At 44.5% G+C, this 20,000-nt stretch overlaps 1 protein-coding gene across 1 annotated transcript in view; it reads left to right on the forward strand.

Annotated features, from left to right (window-relative positions):
- trappc9 (trafficking protein particle complex subunit 9) overlaps nt 1–20,000 on the forward strand; it is a gene marked incomplete in the record, with an annotated part of 254,163 nt that overhangs the window by 9,021 nt on the left and 225,142 nt on the right. The window contains 4 exon segments of the mRNA XM_062528708.1: nt 2,374–2,495; nt 6,271–6,396; nt 10,424–10,640; nt 14,836–14,979. Coding sequence (XP_062384692.1) covers nt 2,374–2,495; nt 6,271–6,396; nt 10,424–10,640; nt 14,836–14,979 — 609 coding nt within the window.

The following is a 20,000-nucleotide window of genomic DNA, read 5'->3' on the forward strand; positions in this document are numbered from 1 at the left end:
GACCAGGTGGGGGCAGTGTTGTACACGAAATATCAGTGCTTTTTTGCTCTTAGTATAGTGAGCAGAATTGTAACATAGCCAGTGCTCATGGAAATCCATCTCTTTGGGTTTTTGCAGTTTTTTTTTTATGTACAGGCATGCATCAATATTTATACCGGCATGGATAATTGTGTTAGGCACAAAGTTGTCAAGCAAATGATCATGCTTGAAATAGTAAGCGAGATTTCTCCTAATAACAGACGTCTACAGTAAGTGGAGTTCATGAACAGCAACATTTGGTTGCTCAGAAAACTTCATATGCTGTGTCATTGTGAGAGCCCTGTTGCTATGGAACAGGGTGCTGTTGCTAAGTATGGCAGTGCCAGTTTCAATGTAGTATTTTGAGGCAGATTGGCCAGAAGGCATTCTAAAAGAGTTATTTTTGTGGGGCCCAATCTGTTGACTGCTATTGACGCGGCATGTACTGAGAGAGTACCAACCATAGACATACAGTGCCTATAGAAAGTCATCATACCCTTTTGAAATAGTTACTTTTTTTTGTCTTACAGCCTGAAATCAAACCCATTTTTAAAAAAATCTTTTCCAGTTTTATTAACAAATTGAAAGCAAAAGGAAGCTTTACAAAGCATTAAGTCAGGGGTATGATGACTTTTCCAACCCTGTTATTCTAGTTTTTATTTTTTTAATTAATTTTCAGAACTGTTGACTTTTTTTTCATTATTTTGATGTTGTACAGCTAAATTTGTTAATAAAACTGGAAAAGATTTTTTTTTAAATGGGTTTTGATTTCAGGCTGTAAGACAAAAAAAGTAACTATTTCAAAAGGGTATGATGACTTTCTATAGGCACTGTATATATCTATGGTACCTACAGTCAGTCAGGCAGGCAGGGATTCTGCAGGGATTCTGAGTTCTTTACAAGTTTCAGTCTTGGCAAAGTCTTTTTTTCCCCCTATAGGGTTGTTGCAGCATACAGTAGGTGATGGGGAAAGGAAGTGAGGACTTAATAGGGCATTTTCTAGTTACTCACACTTATTGTGACGTGATCGCTATGTTATTTGATTGATAGCCACATGGCGCTGTAACAAGGTATCATACTGGGGTTGCATTTTGGTATATGCTTCTAAGATGTACAGACATGCATGCATTCAACATACTTCATATGAGTCATTTCTCTTAAGCTTTAAAACCTTATATATTGAATTGCATTATAAGCTGGTGATACTGTATCTTTACGGCAAAGACGTAAAGACGCATGAGTAGTAGGCCATTACATCATGGTTATGATGAATATACTGTATGTAGATATGAGCAATTGCATTTTAATGTATAGCCGAGGCATGACTAATAAACGATGTAATTCCACTGTGGGTGGATATGGAACTGCTGCACATCATGGAATGACTCACTGCTTTCTGTTTCTTACAAAGAACCGTATCAAACAGAAATAATGCTACCTGCCCATATGTCCCCCTATTTAAATATCGCTGTATTTCTCTATCCAAAATTAGAACCTCTTAATGCAGATGGTAACTTAGTATGCTCCATTTGGGCCGCTACGTAAACCACGGCCTCCCATGTGGGCTATCTTTAGTGGTTGCCCGGAACATTCTGCGAGATTTGGCAGCTCTGGAGGTGCCAGTGGGCACTGCCTCAACTTCATCATGGCTCCAGGCAGCAAATGCCTCATAGAGGGGTTGGCAAAGGAAAAGCAAAAGATTTTTTTTTTATAAACGCACTGTTAGAATTCCTCTCACCGGTTGCTGTTTCTGTCTCTGTGTATGCTTATTTTGTACTTTCAATGGCTTGAAGGAATGAATGCCTCCTAAGCTGATTAATCAGTGGCGTTTTGTTTAGCTTGCCGCCGAGCTCGCTGATTTGATCCCTACCTGTCTAACAGATGACATTGAGCTTCTTGATTTTTGTGTTTGTTTGCTTTGATGTTCACCACAGAAGGCCTGCATGGCACACAGTGTTTAGAGTGTGACTGCCTGCCTGCGTCTCATGAAGAGTTCTAGCCAATTGTGATGATTTTGAAATCTTTGTGGTCTTTAGTTGTTCTGATTGTTTAGTTTCCCCACATTAGTCATGAATCAGATATTCTGTCAACATTTAATGTTCAATTGAAAATCATTCCTAGTCTCTAAACACGTTTAATCCAAGGAATGCCCATTTTTTAAAAAGAGAAAAAAAAAAAAAAAGATTCAGGACTCCCTTTTTTCTGTCGTCTTTTGGGGTCAGTAACTTCTATCATGTCTCTTTTTCTGTCATCCTTTCTTCCCTTTCTCCCTCTTTCCTTTATGTTTTTTTTTAATATCCATTTATGTGTTGCTCCCGGGATCTCTCTCCCCCTCTCTCTTCTCCCTCCACCCAGGGGCCCTCACCACCAACGGCATCAACGCAGACACCAGCACGGAGATCGGGCGCGCCAAGAACTGCCTCAGTCCGGAGGATATCATTGAGAAGTACAAGGAAGCCATCTCCTACTATGGAAAGGTAACTTGGGTCACACAGAAAAGACCCTGAGTGCTCCACTTATGAAAAGGTCAAGTGTGGGTTCATCCAGGGCTTTTAGGTGCCAGACAAACAGAATAGGTTAAAATTAACAAAGGAAGGTTGGTCTTTTTGTTTTATAAAAGGGATTCTCTTGTAAACCCATAAACAAATGGGATTGGGTTTTGAACACATAGAAATTAAATGAGGGGTTTATTTATACTGTGTGAAAGAATAGAAACATAACAGTAGAAGAATCTCAAATCCTCTTTCTTGCATTCTTGGTGCACTGATCTGAACCTGCGTTCCTATTGTTCTAAGGAAGCTACAGTACATTAATCTAGTCTTTGAGACCCTGTAGAGAGTGTGTGTGTGTGTGTGTGTGTGTGTGTGTGTGTGTCTGTGTGTCTGTGTGTGTGTGTGTGTCTGTGTGTGTGTGTGTGTGTGTGTGTCTGTGTGTGTCTGTGTGTGTCTGTGTGTGTCTGTGTGTGTGTGTGCTGAACAGTGCTGCGGTGAATCCTGTGCCAGACATGCTGGCTCATCAGTTCCAGATTTCTCCTGTGGGGGGCACTCTGTGCACTCATTTGGATCCGGAACCTTTAGTGAACATTGTTGCCACGTCTTGCTGCCCCCAAGGGCTGCCTTTCAGCCAAGGCCAGGGTCCAAAGCAGGTTCTGCTGGAAAGGCTAGAAAGAGAGAATGGTCCACCACCCTTTTGAATTACACAGAGCATGTAAATGATTTTTAAGTGGCTTCAAAGGGATGAGAGTCCTAAAGCTCTCGCAGCTGTTTGCTCTCCTCGGTCAGTTTGCATGGCCTCAAGAGACAAACTGGGTACTCATATCATTATATCTCCTAAATACAGAAAGAAATGGGGGCGGGGGGGGGGGGGGGCGAAAAATGCAAATGTCCACATTGACGCCAGTGCTTAAGATATTGTGTAGTCCGCACGTGTTGCTTATGTGACGTCCTTTTAATGAACAGTGCGGAGCTGTGCATGCCTTGTTATCACTAATTGGCCTTTTGCATTGTCCTGCCATCACGGCCCCCTTCATGTTCAACTCTGTGTTAAATGAGCCCCATGACACCGAAGCATTCAGATATTAATTGGATTTTAATTAGCAGATACAGACGCTGTACCATTAGGCACCTTCTTCAAAACGGGGGCCTGCAGAATTAATGGCCTTCAAAAGAAATATGTTCTCCCCTCCTCCTACTCCTTCTCCTGCCCTTTATTTCCCCCAGCAGATACTCAGTGGAATACCATCTTTTTTTTTTTCATTTATCTTATCTTTTTTTTTTTGTCTTTCTTTTTTTCCCTGTAGTAGTTGCTACCCGTAATTTCCCGACTATAAGCCGCGGCTTATAAATTGATTTTGCAACATTTCTTCAACTATGAGGTTAATATGGTGTTAATATGGTTTTGTTTCTTTTAACTTGCATAAAACACTGCCCTGCGGCTTATACACAATGCGGCTTATATGCAGGAAATTACTGTAATGTTGTGATTAAAACCGTTGGGCTTTAACAAGCGAGCAGTCTGTGGTCTCTGGTGGTGGCCAACAGACAGACAGATTGGGCTGGGGCGGGGGGGGGGGGGGGGGGTCCCCTCAAAGGGTCAGGAGACCCAGTAAGAGACCCCATCTGCTGGACAATCTCCCGGTGACCCCTGCCGACGCACGGGGGAACGCGCGAGGTGCTGGCAGGCCTGGCCGGCCAGCCTTCGGGGAGCTCCGTGGGCACTAAGTGACTAACAGCAGGGCCGTGGGCAGGGCAGGGCAGCTTTTCAAATCTCTGCTGCCTGATATCAAAAGCATTGTATCACAGCGATATCACCACGCTTGAATTTCCCCATTGGGGATCAATAAAATATCTATCTGTCTATCTATCTATCTATCTATCTATCTATCTGTCTATCTGTCTATCTATCTATCTATCTATCTATCTATCTATCTATCTGTCTCTGTCTATCTGTCTATTTGTCTATCTGTCTGTCTATCTGTCTATCTCTCTACGCTGTACTGTTCTAAAAAAAAAAAGACCGTTTGAAAATGCTCTAATCATATGGTTTCAGAAAATTATTTTATGCCCATATCATTACTGATATTTTTCAGTTGCCAAAAGCTGTGGAATATTAAACATCTCATTTTATGAGACTCTAGAAAGAGCACTCTACCAGTTGCAGAATGCAGAGTGCCAGCCATTATGAACGCACTGTGTAGTAATGGAAGACACTGAATCCAGCAGCCACTTCAGTGTCATATGAAGGTCAGACCTTCTTAAAAAGAGAGGCGCTTTAGTTTAGCTGTTACACAAATGCTTGTGACTGCATGTCTGTGCGACTGTTCTTTTGACCACTTAATTCCTAGAAATGCAAATTGGCCTCGACCATACATTCAGCGAGTTCGTGGCATGCTCGGCTGGTTCATTCAGCCAACTTGAGATAACACCACCGCGGTAAAAATAGCACTCGAGAACGGGGTGGCGATGCATTAGCACTTCCCGTGATGAGCACCATAATTGCTCGAAAGCGTGCGAAGACCCAGGCTGTGTGTTGCACGGGGACCTAACATGCTGTACTCTGTGGGTGCCTCTCAACCCCTCTCCTCGATCCTCGGTCCTCCACGCTCGATCCCACTGATCTATAACTAACTCTGGATAGACTATCCCATTGTTGCCGCCCCATCATTCTTTATCTAGATCAGTGGGAATGAGGACCGTGGAAGGAAGGGTGGATGGTGGAGTGAGGTGTTAGAAAAAAAGCAAATCATGAAAAGCTAATGATTTCGTCAGTGTTGTTCAAATAGAAGTTGAAAGAGCAAGTTCCTGGTCAGTTTCCCACTGAGTGTAGCATAGGATGTGATCCAAGGTTGTCTTGACATAAAGGTCTTACTATGAACTGTTTGCTAGATCAGTGTCCTTGTAGCACAAGTTCAGATGTGTGGTGTCCTTGCGTTCATAAGTTCAAATGTTTGGCTTATTGAATGTTACCTGAGGTAATGGACTATTCAAAGCCAGCGAAGACATTTAGCGCCTCAAAAAAGTATACCTAAAAGGTCTGAAACAAATGATCATTCAAGCTAAATTGCATCTCACAGACCTCTGACGAACATTATCTTACCCGCCAGACAAATGGTGTAATTATGCCCAGAATTGATTGGAGCTCATTTATTTCAGTTTGCTTGAAGATGAGCATTTTACTGTAATTCTCACCTTAAAGGAGACATGCAATGGAAACCATTTTTGTCTCGGTTTTCATGAATTTGGAGAGGTTGTGCATAAACAAAGAACTATCATGAACGTGAGGCATGGTTGTGCCCTCCTTCATATGAAAATCTTGAACTTAGAAATAGCCACTAAAAAATGGGCGATTAGAAAAGAGCCTGCTTGTAATATCAGACATCGCAAAGCCATTGAAGTTCCATTGAGGTTGCCAAAGAGGGCACCATTTAGTCAAACGCACCATACCCAGCCTAAATATATGGTTTTAATTATTAGGCTTGAAAAATTGCAATTGAGTTTATTTTTTTTAAATCAAAACAAACACAGTATACTATTATAACATCAGAAAACACAATGCAATACTCATCCATTCTATGTCCTCTTTAACTCGAGGAGGTGGATCTGCTCCCCTGTTTTTTTGAGTGTTTTTGTGCAGTCATGTGTGAGCTTGGGTGCACCTAAACCCTATGATGGATTTGTTCTCTCTCTCTCTCTCTCTCTCTCTCTCTCTCCCTCTCCCCCTCTCTCTCTCTCTCTCTCTCTGGTTCTCTACTAGTATAAGAATGCTGGTGTGATCGAGCTGGAGGCATGTGTGAAGGCTGTCCGGGTGCTGGCGATCCAGAAGAGAGCCATGGAGGCTTCAGAGTTCCTCCAGAATGCCGTCTACATCAACCTGGGCCAGGTGAGCGCCAGCTCCAGCTCATTGTTCCTGTCATTTGCCCCTTTGACCCACATCAAGATGTAGGGGCCTAGAAACTCACCATATCAGGGCTCAATCAGAGGGGTGGGATTAACGGTTGTCTTTCAAACTCCCTCTCCACGCGCTAAATGAATCATCTTCTTGTTTTCAAGTAACAGGATGCTTAACACTAGAAGCGCCAAGCGCCGGTCATTTGACCGCTGACGCGTATTCCTAGAAGTGCCGTGTGGGTTTGACCTAGATATACCTAGAACTGCCGGGCTGCGGTCATTTGACCGCAGCGATTACAAAAAAAAAAAAATCTTTTCACTCGATTAAATTCCAGGACCCTACGTTCACGACTTTTCCTAAATACGCGTGTTTTGTCACCCAGAATTTTTTCATGATCAAAATCACACCGGTACAAGCTAGTTTAGAGCTATTTTGCGCTCACTTATGTGACAACACTATGTTGTCTCGCGTTCGGCCATTTTTGTCCAGGCTGCTATTCTCTTTTCTCACAGCAGATGTCGCAAGGATTTCCTGTCAGTCGGGCATGAGAATAATATTTTACCATAAAACATATCGTTTATATATGTGCAATATGTAGGCTATTATATATGTGCTTTATTTTAATAACTATTTTTCATTTACATGGCATAGTCTATGGAGGCGATTTACAGTGGTAAAATGCGAGTTTGTTTTGAAAACGTTGCGACAGGCCTACATGTGTAAAACATATTTTCGTCGTAGCCTATTTATGTACGTAGGCTATAGGGCGCGTATGCCTACGTACATTCATAGTTGTATATCTTATCTTCTATTTGTAGGCTATCTTTTAAAGCTCAGACTATATCTATGCTAATGTATAAGCATTTTCTTACATATTTGCTGGACAGACTGAGTTACGTCAAGTCAAACACCTATCCTAACACAGTCTTTGTATACTTCCAAGTGGCGCAGCGTTAGCACTCCTGCCTGCAACGCCGGAGACCCGTGTTCACATCCTGGCAGGAGCGAAATACAGATTCTTCGATCGAATTTACTGACCCTTTTTCAACGTCGATGAACAATTATTTTTTGTTAATGGTTTTTAATAACAACCTATCTGAAATAAACGGATGAATCACAATATGTTTAGGCCTACCATTAACGAAAAAACATTTCGCCAGCCAATCATTTTCTGCCGCCATCTGACAAACTTTGACTAAGCCAGTTAGACTTTTTGCATCTAAAAATAATTATATCATAGTGACACGCGAAAAAATAAACGATAGCTTAGAAACTAGGCCTGCATGAGATTTTCCCACTGGACACACCACATCAGTATTGTGCTCGTTGCTACGATACACAGGACTCACAGTGAGTTGACGACCAATGAAAATGACATGGGGAAAAGAAGGAAACAAAGTAGAACTACTTCTAGCCTGATTTTGATCTCACCTTAGGCCTACATACTTTCCTAATTCCTACGTTACTCAGACTTTTGTTAAATCGTCAGGGCCCGGTTGCACAAACACCAAAACCAAAGATTGATGATATGAACCAAATATTCTGGAACAGATGGATTTACAGCATTGAGCGTGATAGGCTATTAGGCTACTGCTGCGACTTCCACCGTTTCCTTTCCAGAGATTGCTGCGCGTTCACAACGCAATGAACGCATGCAGTCTACATTGAAGTGAAACGTGCAGAACGTTGTCCAAAACAATACAATAACATTGTGTGTTGATATCTAATACAATATACACATCTGTAGACATGAAGTGGCAACTAAAGCCATTATCAGTCATGAAAACTTTGGCGGCTGCATTAAGGTTTTGGCTGAGCCAGCTAGCCAGCCAACAACTTCATCAGCCAGCCGTTCTCAAAGCAAATGGCTTCGGGGTCTATACATAACACTATCCATTGCAGCCTATTTGAAACCGATCATCCCCCCTCCCCCATACACTCGTCTAGGCTAGGCTACAGACATCACCGAGGCAATGGACAATTAACTGCCTCCCCACCCCCACCCCATCTATCTGTCCCTGCGTACTACTCTGTAGGCTGACTGTTTAGGCAACTCGTGGAAGAATGCGCAATGTTTCATATGCGCGTTTCAGAATGTTCGAATTCGCCAGCGTGCGTGTAGTTATGTGAATAGAAAATAATAGAATATAGCCTTTTTTATTGATGCCTTGTTCAAAAGGACTTCCGTTATGAATAGGTTGGGAATCGAACCAACACCCCTTGGATACTGAAGCCGAAGCTCTAACCATTGAGCTACTGCCTTGCTTATTAATCACGTGAAAATGTGTGTCTCAATGCTGAATCTCGAATTCACATAGAAGTTAGCTTAAATTGTAGAAACAGGCCTATAGCTTTTTTTCAGCAGACATCTCAAACATAGCCTACACATTCGCAAAACGGAGAATATCATTCACTCATTATTTTAAATTAGGCCTATGCTACTTCTCACGCCTATGCCTGCTCAGCATAGCTCTCTCTATCTCCCTCCCTCCGAGGTAGCTAGCCTAGACCCTCCCTAAATGAATGAAAGTTGTTTTAGAAAGTAGCCACGGTAGCCTGTAAAATGCGGCATGAAATCCTGGCTACTGTGTAATTGAAACCAGACTGTTAGGCTCTTTGTTCCAGGTGACTAGGTCCGATCATTTTCGGCGGCGCGAACCTATTAAATTAATAGAAGTGAATTTGGGGAGTGAATTAGAACTAGCCACATTCACTTTTAGAGCATTTTAGTTGAAAGTCAAGTTTGCTTAAGGTTTGTTCAAGAACTCTTCCAACGTTTTTACCTCAAACAACACAAATCAACACAAACACATGAACAGATAACTCAAACGGGCTGTATGTCATAATGAAACAAACAACCACAGATTATCAACAACACGGTCTGACACGAATGACACATGGCTTAGTGCAAACTGAATTTATGACCAAACGATTTCATTCGTGCACGAAGCGCCATCTAGCGATCATTATGTGTAAGTAAAAGCCTCCCAGTCTAAGGACTCAGCGGTCATTTGACCGCCTCGCCGCGCTTTAAGTAGTTCACAACAGCACGGCGCTTCTAGTAGGTCGTCAAAGCGGTCAAATGACCGGGGCGCGGCGCTTCTAGGTATAAGTGGGTCAGAACGGCGCGGCGCTTCTAGTGTTAACGGTCGCAACTTCTGGTGGCATGTCAGTCATCATTATGTTAAGCCCGCCCACTGCCTCTATACACGATGTGATTGGTTCGGTGATCGCTGCCAAAGCCCAGCTCCCAAGTCAAACGGAGAGTTGCTAGACTACCCCGGCACCAAATGAGATTTTCTGCCGCTAGGGGCGTCTAGATTAGTCTAGATTTCTTTGCCCTGCTCCTTCTGCTGCACTCCTCACTACATTTCTTTTCTTTTCTTTTTTTTTCTTTTTTCTTTTTTTTTATTAGTAATATACAATACACATGCCTCAAACTTATACATACAAAATCGATGTACAATATTACAGGTGCAATAAACATTCAGAACAAACAAAACAAGAAAGGAACATCTCTTTTCTTGTCAGGGAAAATTTTCCTTGACTCGATCAATTTAGTGACACTTGGTGGCAAAATGTTGTTGAAATACAGACTGCAGGGGGCGCTGTTGCGCAGCAGGCTGTAGTGTCACATGGCCCATGCTATGCAGGTGCCAAAGTGCGCATGGGGACGCGGGTTTGAGTCCAGCCTGAGGTCATTTCCCGATCCCACCCCATCGCTCTCGCTCCCACTCGCTTCCTGGCACTCTTTGCTGTCTTAACGAATTTCTCTCACGGGATCAAAAAAAGTATATATTCTATTCTATTCTATTCTATCGGAGTGAAGGCAAAAAGGTCAAAAATATACTTTAAAAAAGAAGAAAATCTATTATGCTATATGCTATTACTGATTTGAGTGTTTTCTTTGGTATGCAAGGTATTGATCACTTTAATCGATTACTTTAAAAGATGATGTTTTTTTATGTAGCTATTTGATGTGGTTCTCCTCTCCTCCACTGTCCCTCCTCTGTCCCAGCTGTCGGAGGAAGAGAAGATCCAGCGCTACAGCGTCCTCTCTGAGCTGTACGAGCTCATCGGCTTCCACCGCAAGTCGGCCTTCTTCAAGCGCGTGGCCGCCATGCAGTGTGTGGCCCCCACCATCCCTGAGCCAGGCTGGAGGGCCTGCTACAAGCTGCTGCTGGAGACTCTGCCCGGCTACAGCCTCTCCCTGGACCCAAAGGACTTCAGCAAAGGTATAGCTTTTGTGTCTTCATTCAGGCACTATCCTTAAAAGAACCCCATTAGAGAGAGAAAGATGTTCTAATTATAATGAGAGGAGATTGCATGACTAAATGTTGCTACTAGTTTTGAGACACACTGAAAATTAGCGGGAAATCTCTGTCCCATGGCTTGCCTCTTCACAATTTATAAAATAAATGTTGCTGTTGAAACAGAAAAGAGAGAAAGAAAGAAAGAAAGAAAGAAAGAAAGAAAGAAAGAAAGAAAGAAAACTAAAACGAAACGCTCAAGAAACATTGTTCTTTTGAAGTCAAGATTTGTAAGCACACTCCAGAATGTATCCTCTCTCTGTTCACCTTACTTTCCTCACCAACGCCCCCCTTCCTCCCCCTTCCTCCCCCCTTCCTCTGTCCTTCTCTTGTATTCCGTCTTTCTTATGCTCCATCAGCCTCTTGTTACGGCTGGTGGAGCCATGGAGGAGTATTGATTTCTCCCCTCCTCTCTTTGTTCTTGAGTGGAGGAAAAAAGCAATCTATTACCCCCCAAAAAAGGGAAGCAGGTGGGAGAGTTTAGCTGAGCGGCTACAGCTGTCACTCTCGATATTGTTTTCTCTTCTGTATTTACAATGAGACGCGTATAGGCCTTGGGCAGTGTGCGACTGTGCGTGCTTTGCTCCAACGGGCTGCTGTGATCAGCAGAAATTGCGCCCGTTGCAGCTAGCCTCTCAAAAATATCATCCTAAATTTGATCCCTACACCGCAGGTCACACCACTGAGACACTTAAGGATGGTGGCTCTTTTTTTTAATTTGATTTCAATTTTGAAGATGTGGCATCGCAATTCAGATGCAGACCTGCTGAGATGCGTCAGATATTCTACCAGTAATGACACCTGGAGGGCAGCCGTGGCCTACTGGTTAGGGCTTCGAGCTTGTTGTTCGGAGGGTTGCTGGTTCGATCCCCAACCAGTCCACGGCTGAAGTGCCCCTGAGCCCTCACTGCTCACCGAGTGCCGCTGTGGGGCAGGCAGCTCACTGCTCTGGCTTAGTGTGTGCTTCACCTCACTATGTATTCACTGCGTGCTGTGTGTGTTCACTAATTCACGAATTGGGATAAATGCAGAGAGACCGAATTTCCCTCACAGGATCAAAAAAGTATATATACTACGGTATACTACACTATATACACCTACCTGTTGTGCCCTTTCTTTCTGCTTTGAGGGCCTGAAATGGAATTCAGATGTAGATCTGCAGGGATCGCTTGTTTGTGAGCACCATTTTAGCCGTGTCTAGTGACCGTTTAAGGCCTTGCGGGTGTCAACAAGATGGATGATTTGGTGTGTGCTGTGAGGTGTCAGGTGGGGGACTATGGCGCCACCATTATGCAGTTGGATGTGTGAATATTGACCGTTGGGGCTCTGGCCTTGCCATTTCTGCACTAGAGCACCAGAAGACTTAAACGAGAGGGGATGTGTGTTTAGGTTTTTTCTTCACCACACAGATTGGCAGAGACAGCAGTAGCTCCAAGAACGTGGAAGAAAATGGGTTTTTAATTGGCTTGGGAATACTCTCGCTCGCTCTGCAATTACTAAAGAGGGAGAGAGTGGGAGTAGGGGATGAGAAAAGAGGTAGGGTCACTAGGTTAGATTGAAGGGGTAATCTCTCAATCATCACTGAGCTGTTTGCTTTTTCACCTTTCAAAACTGGCTGGGGGTTGTTGATACAAAACAGAGTAAAAAAAAACATGTTCATTTACGCAGATTCATGTTTGGATTTAAAACCACAGAGATTGATTGCTTTCTGTGTACGCCATCATCATTGTTTAAAAAAAGAAAAAAAAAATGTTGCTTGCAAAAAGGCTTTTATTTACAACCAGTCATAACTCGCCCACTGGGTTTGATACCCTCCCCACTGGTTCCTCCTTTTTCAAATAACACAATTCAATTCAGCACTTCAAAAATGTCCCCATTTCCCAGGCATGTGAATATGTAATTTTCAGTTATTTGTTACTACTGTGGATGTTGCTCTAGCTTGCACGCAGCAGCATTCATGCTTATGGTTTTTGTCTCGCGCATTAATATCGTAAATGCTTTTGATACCAGCTTGACACTTTGTCAGCGAGGGACTCGAGGGAAGGGGTATCTTTTCAGACATATGGCTAATTTAAATAGGATTACTGCAGACAGAATTTAGACCCAGTTCTAAATGTTACTCTGCCAACAAGGTTGTCTTTGTTTTTGTCTGGATGCTTTTGGAACAGGCAAATTGGATGAAATAATGAATGATCTCAAAATGTATTGCTGTAAACGTACCTGTAACCATTATTCTAGCATCATAGTTCATCTAACCAAACAAAAAAAAATTGTGTGTCGAGGCTTTGCTGAATAGAAAAGAAGTGTCTTGTTACCCGACACTTTGGATAGGCCCCTGCTCTTCTGCTTCTCGTAATAATGATCTATCCTCCCATTTTGAGAGAGAAAGATGTTCTGAGGTTTGAGAGGGAGGAAGAAGAGGGAGATATAGCACACACACACACACACACACACACACACACGCACACAACTGCCAGTCTCTGCTGGATTAGCCCCCCCCCCATATCCCATTCCTCCCCCATCCCCTCACCTTGCATCCCACCCGCCGATAAGGGCCTCGTTTCACGTCAAATCTTCAGCCGACAGGTGGAACTGCGCTATTTTTAGGGCTCAAACGAAAGGGTGCACTTTCCAAGGTGGAGAAAGAGAAGAGGATTGGTAGGAAAGGATTTGCATTCATTTTTTTTTATTTTAAAGATTATAGCATCTAGCTGAAATTTGAAAAATGAATAAGTAAATAAATAAAATAAAAATAAAAACATGGATATGAATCCAAAAAAAAGGTGAAAGTGCACCCACCAACAACCATCTCCATCACATCCATCCAGAGCTCACGAGTTAGCCATGTTAATGTTTAAAGCATAACAAACAAATTGTTCAGCCTCCTTCTCTTCCTCCTCCTTGTCCTCCTCCTGAGCAGATAAAAGTGCTCCTCTCTCCACCTCTCCTTGACCTCCTCCTGAGCAGATAAAAGTGCTCCTCTCTCCACCTCTCCTTGACTCCTTTTCCTGGGTCCCTTCATTTTTATCGGCCACATGCCGGGGACAGTGGCAGGCTGGACAGAGTGGGAAAGAAACAGGAGAGTTTTGGGGTGTGTGGGGGTGGAGGGGGATTTACTGTATGTAAGGGCACTGGTGTGTAACTCCAGCATGACTGGACCTTACCACTGAACCCTCTCAGTGAGAGAGAGAGAGAGAGAGTGGGGTGGGGAGGGGGGGGGGGCAAAGGCTGCTGACATTACAGTGGCATTACGTTGAATAACAATCCAGAAATAGACGCGAAAGAAAGAGCCGAAGAGAAAGACTGAGGGAGAGGGAGAGAATGAAAGAGATGGTTGGAGGCAATGACATAAAATGGAAATTTTAAAAGTAGATCTGCGCCCCGCGCTCTTGGTGGAAACTGATTGCTCCGTGACCTCCCGCCATGGCAGGCGTCATTTGGCTGAGGAAGCCTTGATTTGGAGAGGAATGGAGGTCTTCTCACAGACCTCTGAAGAAAATGATCTTAGCCACCAGACAAACGGTATAATTATGCCTAGAACTGATTGGAGCTCATTCATTTCAGTTTGCTTGCAGATGAGCGTTTTAATTCTCACCTAAACTCTAGGAGGTGGATCTGCTTCCCTGTTTTCTGGAGTGTTTTTGTGCAGTCATGTGTGAACTTGGGTGTACCTAAACCATATGATGGATTTGCTCTCATTTATGCTCTCTCTCTCTTGCCTCTCTCTCTCTCTCTCTCTCTCTCTCTCTCTCTCTCACTTCCTCTCTCTCTCTCTCTCTCTCTCCACACACCTCTTCCTATTTCTCCATCTTTCTTTCTCCTCCTCTTCTTTCCGTTTCTCTCCCTTTCTCTTCTCTTCGAGGAACCTAATGTTTAAGTTCATGTCCCGACTGGATGGGTCACAAACTTGTATTATAATGCTGCTTACAAGCCCCAGGTTCAGCTCGGTCAGATATGAATCACATATTTGGAAACATTGGTATGGGTGCCTTTTGAGACTATGAACTGTATGTTTGTATATGTTTTTCCTTTTTGATGTTGTATGTCTTACTGTTGGGCCTAGAGCCTGTAATAAAGTTTATATAATCTTATATATCTTCTCTTCTCTCCACTTTCTCAGGTACCCATCGGGGCTGGGCAGCGGTGCAGATGCGTCTCCTCCATGAGCTGGTGTACGCCTCCCGTCGCATGGGCAACCCGGGCCTGTCCGTCAGACACCTGTCCTTCCTGCTGCAGACCATGCTGGACTTCCTGTCTGATCAAGGTCAGCTCCTCCACCCGTCTGGTGTCGTCACTCTCTCTCCCCCTGTCTCTCACTTGTGCTCTCTCTCTCTCTTTCTCTCTCCCCCTGTCTCTCACTTGTGCTCTCTCTCTCTTTCTCTCTCCCCCTGTCTCTCACTTGTGCTCTCTCTCTCTCTCTCTCTCTCCCCCGGTCTCTCACTTGTGCTCTCTCTCTCTCTCTTTTTCTCTCCCCCTGTCTCACACTTGTGCTCTCTCTCTCTAATTCAAATTCAAATTCAAATTCAAATTCAAATGAGCTTTATTGGCATGACTTAGAAGAGTAGTGTTGCCAAAGCCATCATACAGTGCAAACAGATGCAATATCTGCTTTGAAGGTAACACACAAGCATCAAAAACAAAATGGCATAAATGCATAATAAATAACGATATGGTCTTAAATTCATATATCTACTCAGAATTAAGTTAACTAGGTCAACATAAGTATGTCTAGATTATCTTTGGTCTCTTTCTCATGTCATGTCTACAGTAGGAGTCCTTCTTGTTTTCTTTAGGCACTTTGGTAGACCCTCCCAGACTACTAATCATGTGTGTACTGTAGGTATATTGCAGGTGGTTGAAATGCCACTGCCCCATCTTATACAAACCTTAGTTAACCTATCAGCATGAATTACTAAAGAACAAATCAAAATTGTTGCAAAAGCTTTGGCAAAAGCATTTTCATGGCAAAGGTTTCAAAGCCATTTTCATTAAATCATTTTCCTCTGAAGTGATCCCTTTTGACCCTAAGCAGAATATTTATTTTGTGATCAAAAGAGTTGTCCATTTGTTGCTGAAATGATTATTTTGGCTCGCTTGGTTGAGGTCAAAACACATTCAGAATTTCTTGTGGAGGAGAACATTAGAATGTGGATGGGTTCACTCTACGAGCGCTGTCAGTTACATTTTCTGCTACGTTACGAGCGAAGCGATTTCTTTCTCGGGCTGTTGTTATAGATTTCCTCTCCCGATCCTTCTGTTGTGCAGGCCATCGACTCATGTCTGGAAGTCAGTTCTGCTCCTCATAACAGCTGCCTTTCGTTTGCCCCAAACAAACACTCTCTTTTTATGCCCCGGTAATTTCAGCGCTTATTGATCGGTAACTCTGTGTGCTCGGCTCCATATCATAATGCGTGTGTGGACCGAGGAGGGGAAGGGGGGGTCGGGGGGGGGGGGGGGCTTTTTGCCTGAGCCCCCTCTCTCTGGCAATCAATGCACTCTTGCTGGCTTCTACCGCCAGCTCAACGGCGCGGTTGTAATCCTGTCTTTCAGCGCCGTGTGCCAACACCGCGGCACACCCCTGTCGGTGCAGGATGTTTGTTTATGCTCATGCTGCATTTTTGTTGTTGTTGTTTGTTTGCTTGTTTGTTTGTGTTGTGTTCTCTCGCTCTTCACAACAGTGTATGAGATCCGGCTCATAAAGCGAAATCACTCCAAACCCAGCGGTCTTACCTCCTGAAGAAAGAATCTACAGTACTTTACCGTAAAAGCCCTACCAGTCCTCTGAAAAAGGAATGGTGAATTCACTACTGCCGCAACACACACACACACACACACACACACACACACACACACCGGTCGATGCACCAGCCCACTAAACCCAACGTTAGAGGGGGAGCATGCTGGCATCAAACAAAACCGCGGTCGGCCAAATCAAGACAAGTGTGTGACTCGGTTTAGCAACATGGGTGGGACTGGACACCACTTAGTGCTCAGTCTACCAGATGCTGATCACAGCAAGCTTTGGGGGGGGGGGGGGGGCGCCCCAGGGGGCTCAGCCCCAGTCTCCGAGGCAGAGGCACTGGCAGGGGAAGGCATGCGGTCCTTTGCGTGAGAGGTGGCCTGCCCGGCCGCGGTTGGGTGCACCATCTCCTTCGGAACACGGAGCTCTGAAATGAGTTTGACCTCCACAGAAGGGCACAAGCTAGGTTGCGTGTTGAGGAGTGCAGTCTGTGTGTGTGTGTGTGTGTGTGTGTGTGTGTGTGTGTGTGTGTGTGTGTGTGTGTGTGTGTGTGTCAGGTTCCTGGTGTGCGTGCCTCTGTCTCTAAGTGTGTGCATACTGCCCTGTTACCTTTCCCCTTTGTGACTGACATGCACGCAAATGTACACATGCACTTTCACCTGCACATGCTTCACAGGTGTTCTTTCTCTATCTCACATGCACAAACACACTCACACACACTCCCTCTCTCTCTCTCTCTCTGTATCCTGTGGAGAGGATGGGTTTTATATTTTATAGATGATCATGTTCCAGGTCTGTCCTTCCCCACCTGCTGTGCTCATTGATATGCTCTCATCCCCCATGTGCTGTCAGGCAATTGTGTGCACACACATGAACACACACACACACACACACACACACACACACAAAGACACACATACACACACACACACACACACACACACACACACACACAGACACACACACACACACACAGACAAAGACATATACACACACCCTGGCACTCATGTTTTCAACAATTTTTACTCTGCGTGCAGTGAAGTTTTTTCCTTCTTCTGTGGCGAATGCTGTCCACCTCCTACCTGTATCCCTAGATTCACACAAATGCATTGCGTCGCGTTGGATTACTGCATGCCAGTGGGTTTTCCCGATGGTCAGCGCTGTGTATTGTGGTGTATACCTTGACGCATAATTGACGTAATTTGATTGGCTGGTGCCTTGCGTTGCCGTCCGTCCGGTCGGTGCAGCAAAAGTCGAACGTTTCTCAGCTTTTTAACGGAGGCGACGGGAGCAGAGCAACGCAGCGGAACCACAATTCCTTTCGGATGATGTAAGCCTGTGTAAAGTGAGCAAGATGTGCCTTCAGCGCTGTATTCAATTCAAGCACAATCTCTGGGCACTCGAAGTGGCATTTTCTTTTTGCCCATTTCAGTGCTTACCAGAAGACTGTTGGGACCAACACCCTTCTATTGTTTGCTCTTGCATAAGGCTGCAATCCACATGGATACAAATCTGCACTTTCCTTCACCCCCCCTACTCAGCAGGGGGCATCTCTCTCTCTTCATGCCCACCGACTGCCCACAGTCCTGGACAGCTGCCCGTGCACACATGTGCGAGGAAGGTCGTCCAGGGTGCTTCCGCGTGGCTCTTCACTCCCCCTGTGATGCCACCGACACCGTTCAGCTGAAATCCTTTTCACGGCTTCCAATGAGCACCGATCTGTGCATGTGCAGTATGTACTGTAACCCCTGTAGTGGGAAGTGGGATGTAATTCCCCCTCGCCAGATATTCGCTCTCTTTGACACCCGCAGAGCTGTTCCTAGATCAGAGAGTCGCAGCTTTTTTAATGCAAGGCATCATCTCCCCACATGGCGATTAACGTCAGATACCTTGCTTGTCTAGACATGTGCCAGTGTTCCTCATGTATACACAATGAAGTGCTCTGACACCTAATGCAGCTTCCTTGTGACAGGTGTGCCGTAAACTAGCACCTCAGCTTTACTGTGGTTTGAGACGACGTAGTAAGCGTTGACGGTTATTATGTAATATTAATTGACTGTCACACACGCTGTAACTTTTCAAATGGTGAAAGCATTTATTCTCTGCACATGCACGTGTTTTCTGGAGCTCACTATAGGGGTACAGTACACGTCAAAGCCATACATTTACAATGGTGTTCTGTTTCTGGGCAGAAAGTTGTGCTTCTTTTGAAAGTTTTCTTTGTTTGGAGAAGTCAAAACTTTGGCATTTCCTTGAGGTTGGCCAGGAAGAAAGCAACGACAACAGCAATGCTAGCCACTGCAGGCTACTGTTCAAATACTAAGACAAAAAAAACACCATGTTTCAGAGAGAGAGAGCGCGAGAAAGAGAGAGAAATATATTTGAGAGGTGTAATGAGAGAGGAAGAGAAAGAATAAAGATAGAATCAATGAGGTGGAAAGAAATAATAAGAATAAAAAAAAAGAAAAAAGAAAAAGAAAAGACTGAGAGATAAAGAAGACAGACTGACTGTCATTAGTCTCTGTTTAATGTCATCTGGCCACGGCCAGAAGGTCTCGCTGGGGTTTAGGGACAGGTTCCTTTCAAAGCCTGTCTGAGGCAGTACTCCTGAGGCACCCCTGTCCAGCCCCCCTCTGCACCCGTGAAAGGGACTCCCACTGGGGGTGTGTTATTCACAGCCTTTGGGTTCACTCTGGCCTCCGGTGGGATTGGATGCTTTCATGGACCTGCCTGCAGTCCGAGACTGTGGCGCGATCCAGTACAAGCTAATTATTGGCCTCTAGCCGCCTTGGACTCTCTGATCATGTGGGTACTACTGCCTGCAGTCCGAGACTGTGGCGCGATCCAGTACAAGTTAATTATTGGCCTCTAGCCACCTTGGACTCCCTGATCACGTGGGTGCTACTGATCCTCAGGGCCGGGACATGAAGCAAGTGGGGAGAAGGTGAGGTTGGGGTGAGAAGGAGAGGGAAAGATGGAGAGAGAAAGAGAGAGGCGTTTGCTGTTCCTGTGCCCTGTGTTTAAAAATAACCTGCAGACATCTGTGAAGAATGAGAGCTGTTTCCCCACTCGTCGTTATGCAGTGCAGAATCAAAAAGTCTGTGTTTTGGCTTGTGTTGTGCAGTCCTGAATAGCAAGACGCCAAGGGTGTGTGTGTGTGTGTGTGTGTGTATGTTTAGGTGTGTGTGTGTGTGTGTGTGTGTGTGCGTACGAGAAATCAAAATTTCTGTGTGTGTGTGTGTGTGTGTGTGTGTTTGAGTGGTGTGTATTTTTGTTAGGCTAGTGAAAAAAGTGGAGTGTGAAAGCACGAGGAGTTGAGGCCACAAGGTGCACTGAATGACAGGGGGGGCACATGGGACTTGTATGAAAGACTGGATGCCTTCGCTGCCAAATTTGGCAAAGTCACAAACTGGATAAAAGCAAATATGTACCCTTCCATGGGAAATTATACAGTATCTCAAAACAGCTGGCCAGTGGATCTCAAAAGTCATAACTTCTGATGTTTGTCGCGTGCGTCCTTGTCCACTCCTGGCTCTCGGCTGTCA

This window comes from Sardina pilchardus, chromosome 24 (assembly GCF_963854185.1).
Source record: "Sardina pilchardus chromosome 24, fSarPil1.1, whole genome shotgun sequence".
NCBI lineage: Eukaryota > Metazoa > Chordata > Actinopteri > Clupeiformes > Clupeidae > Sardina > Sardina pilchardus.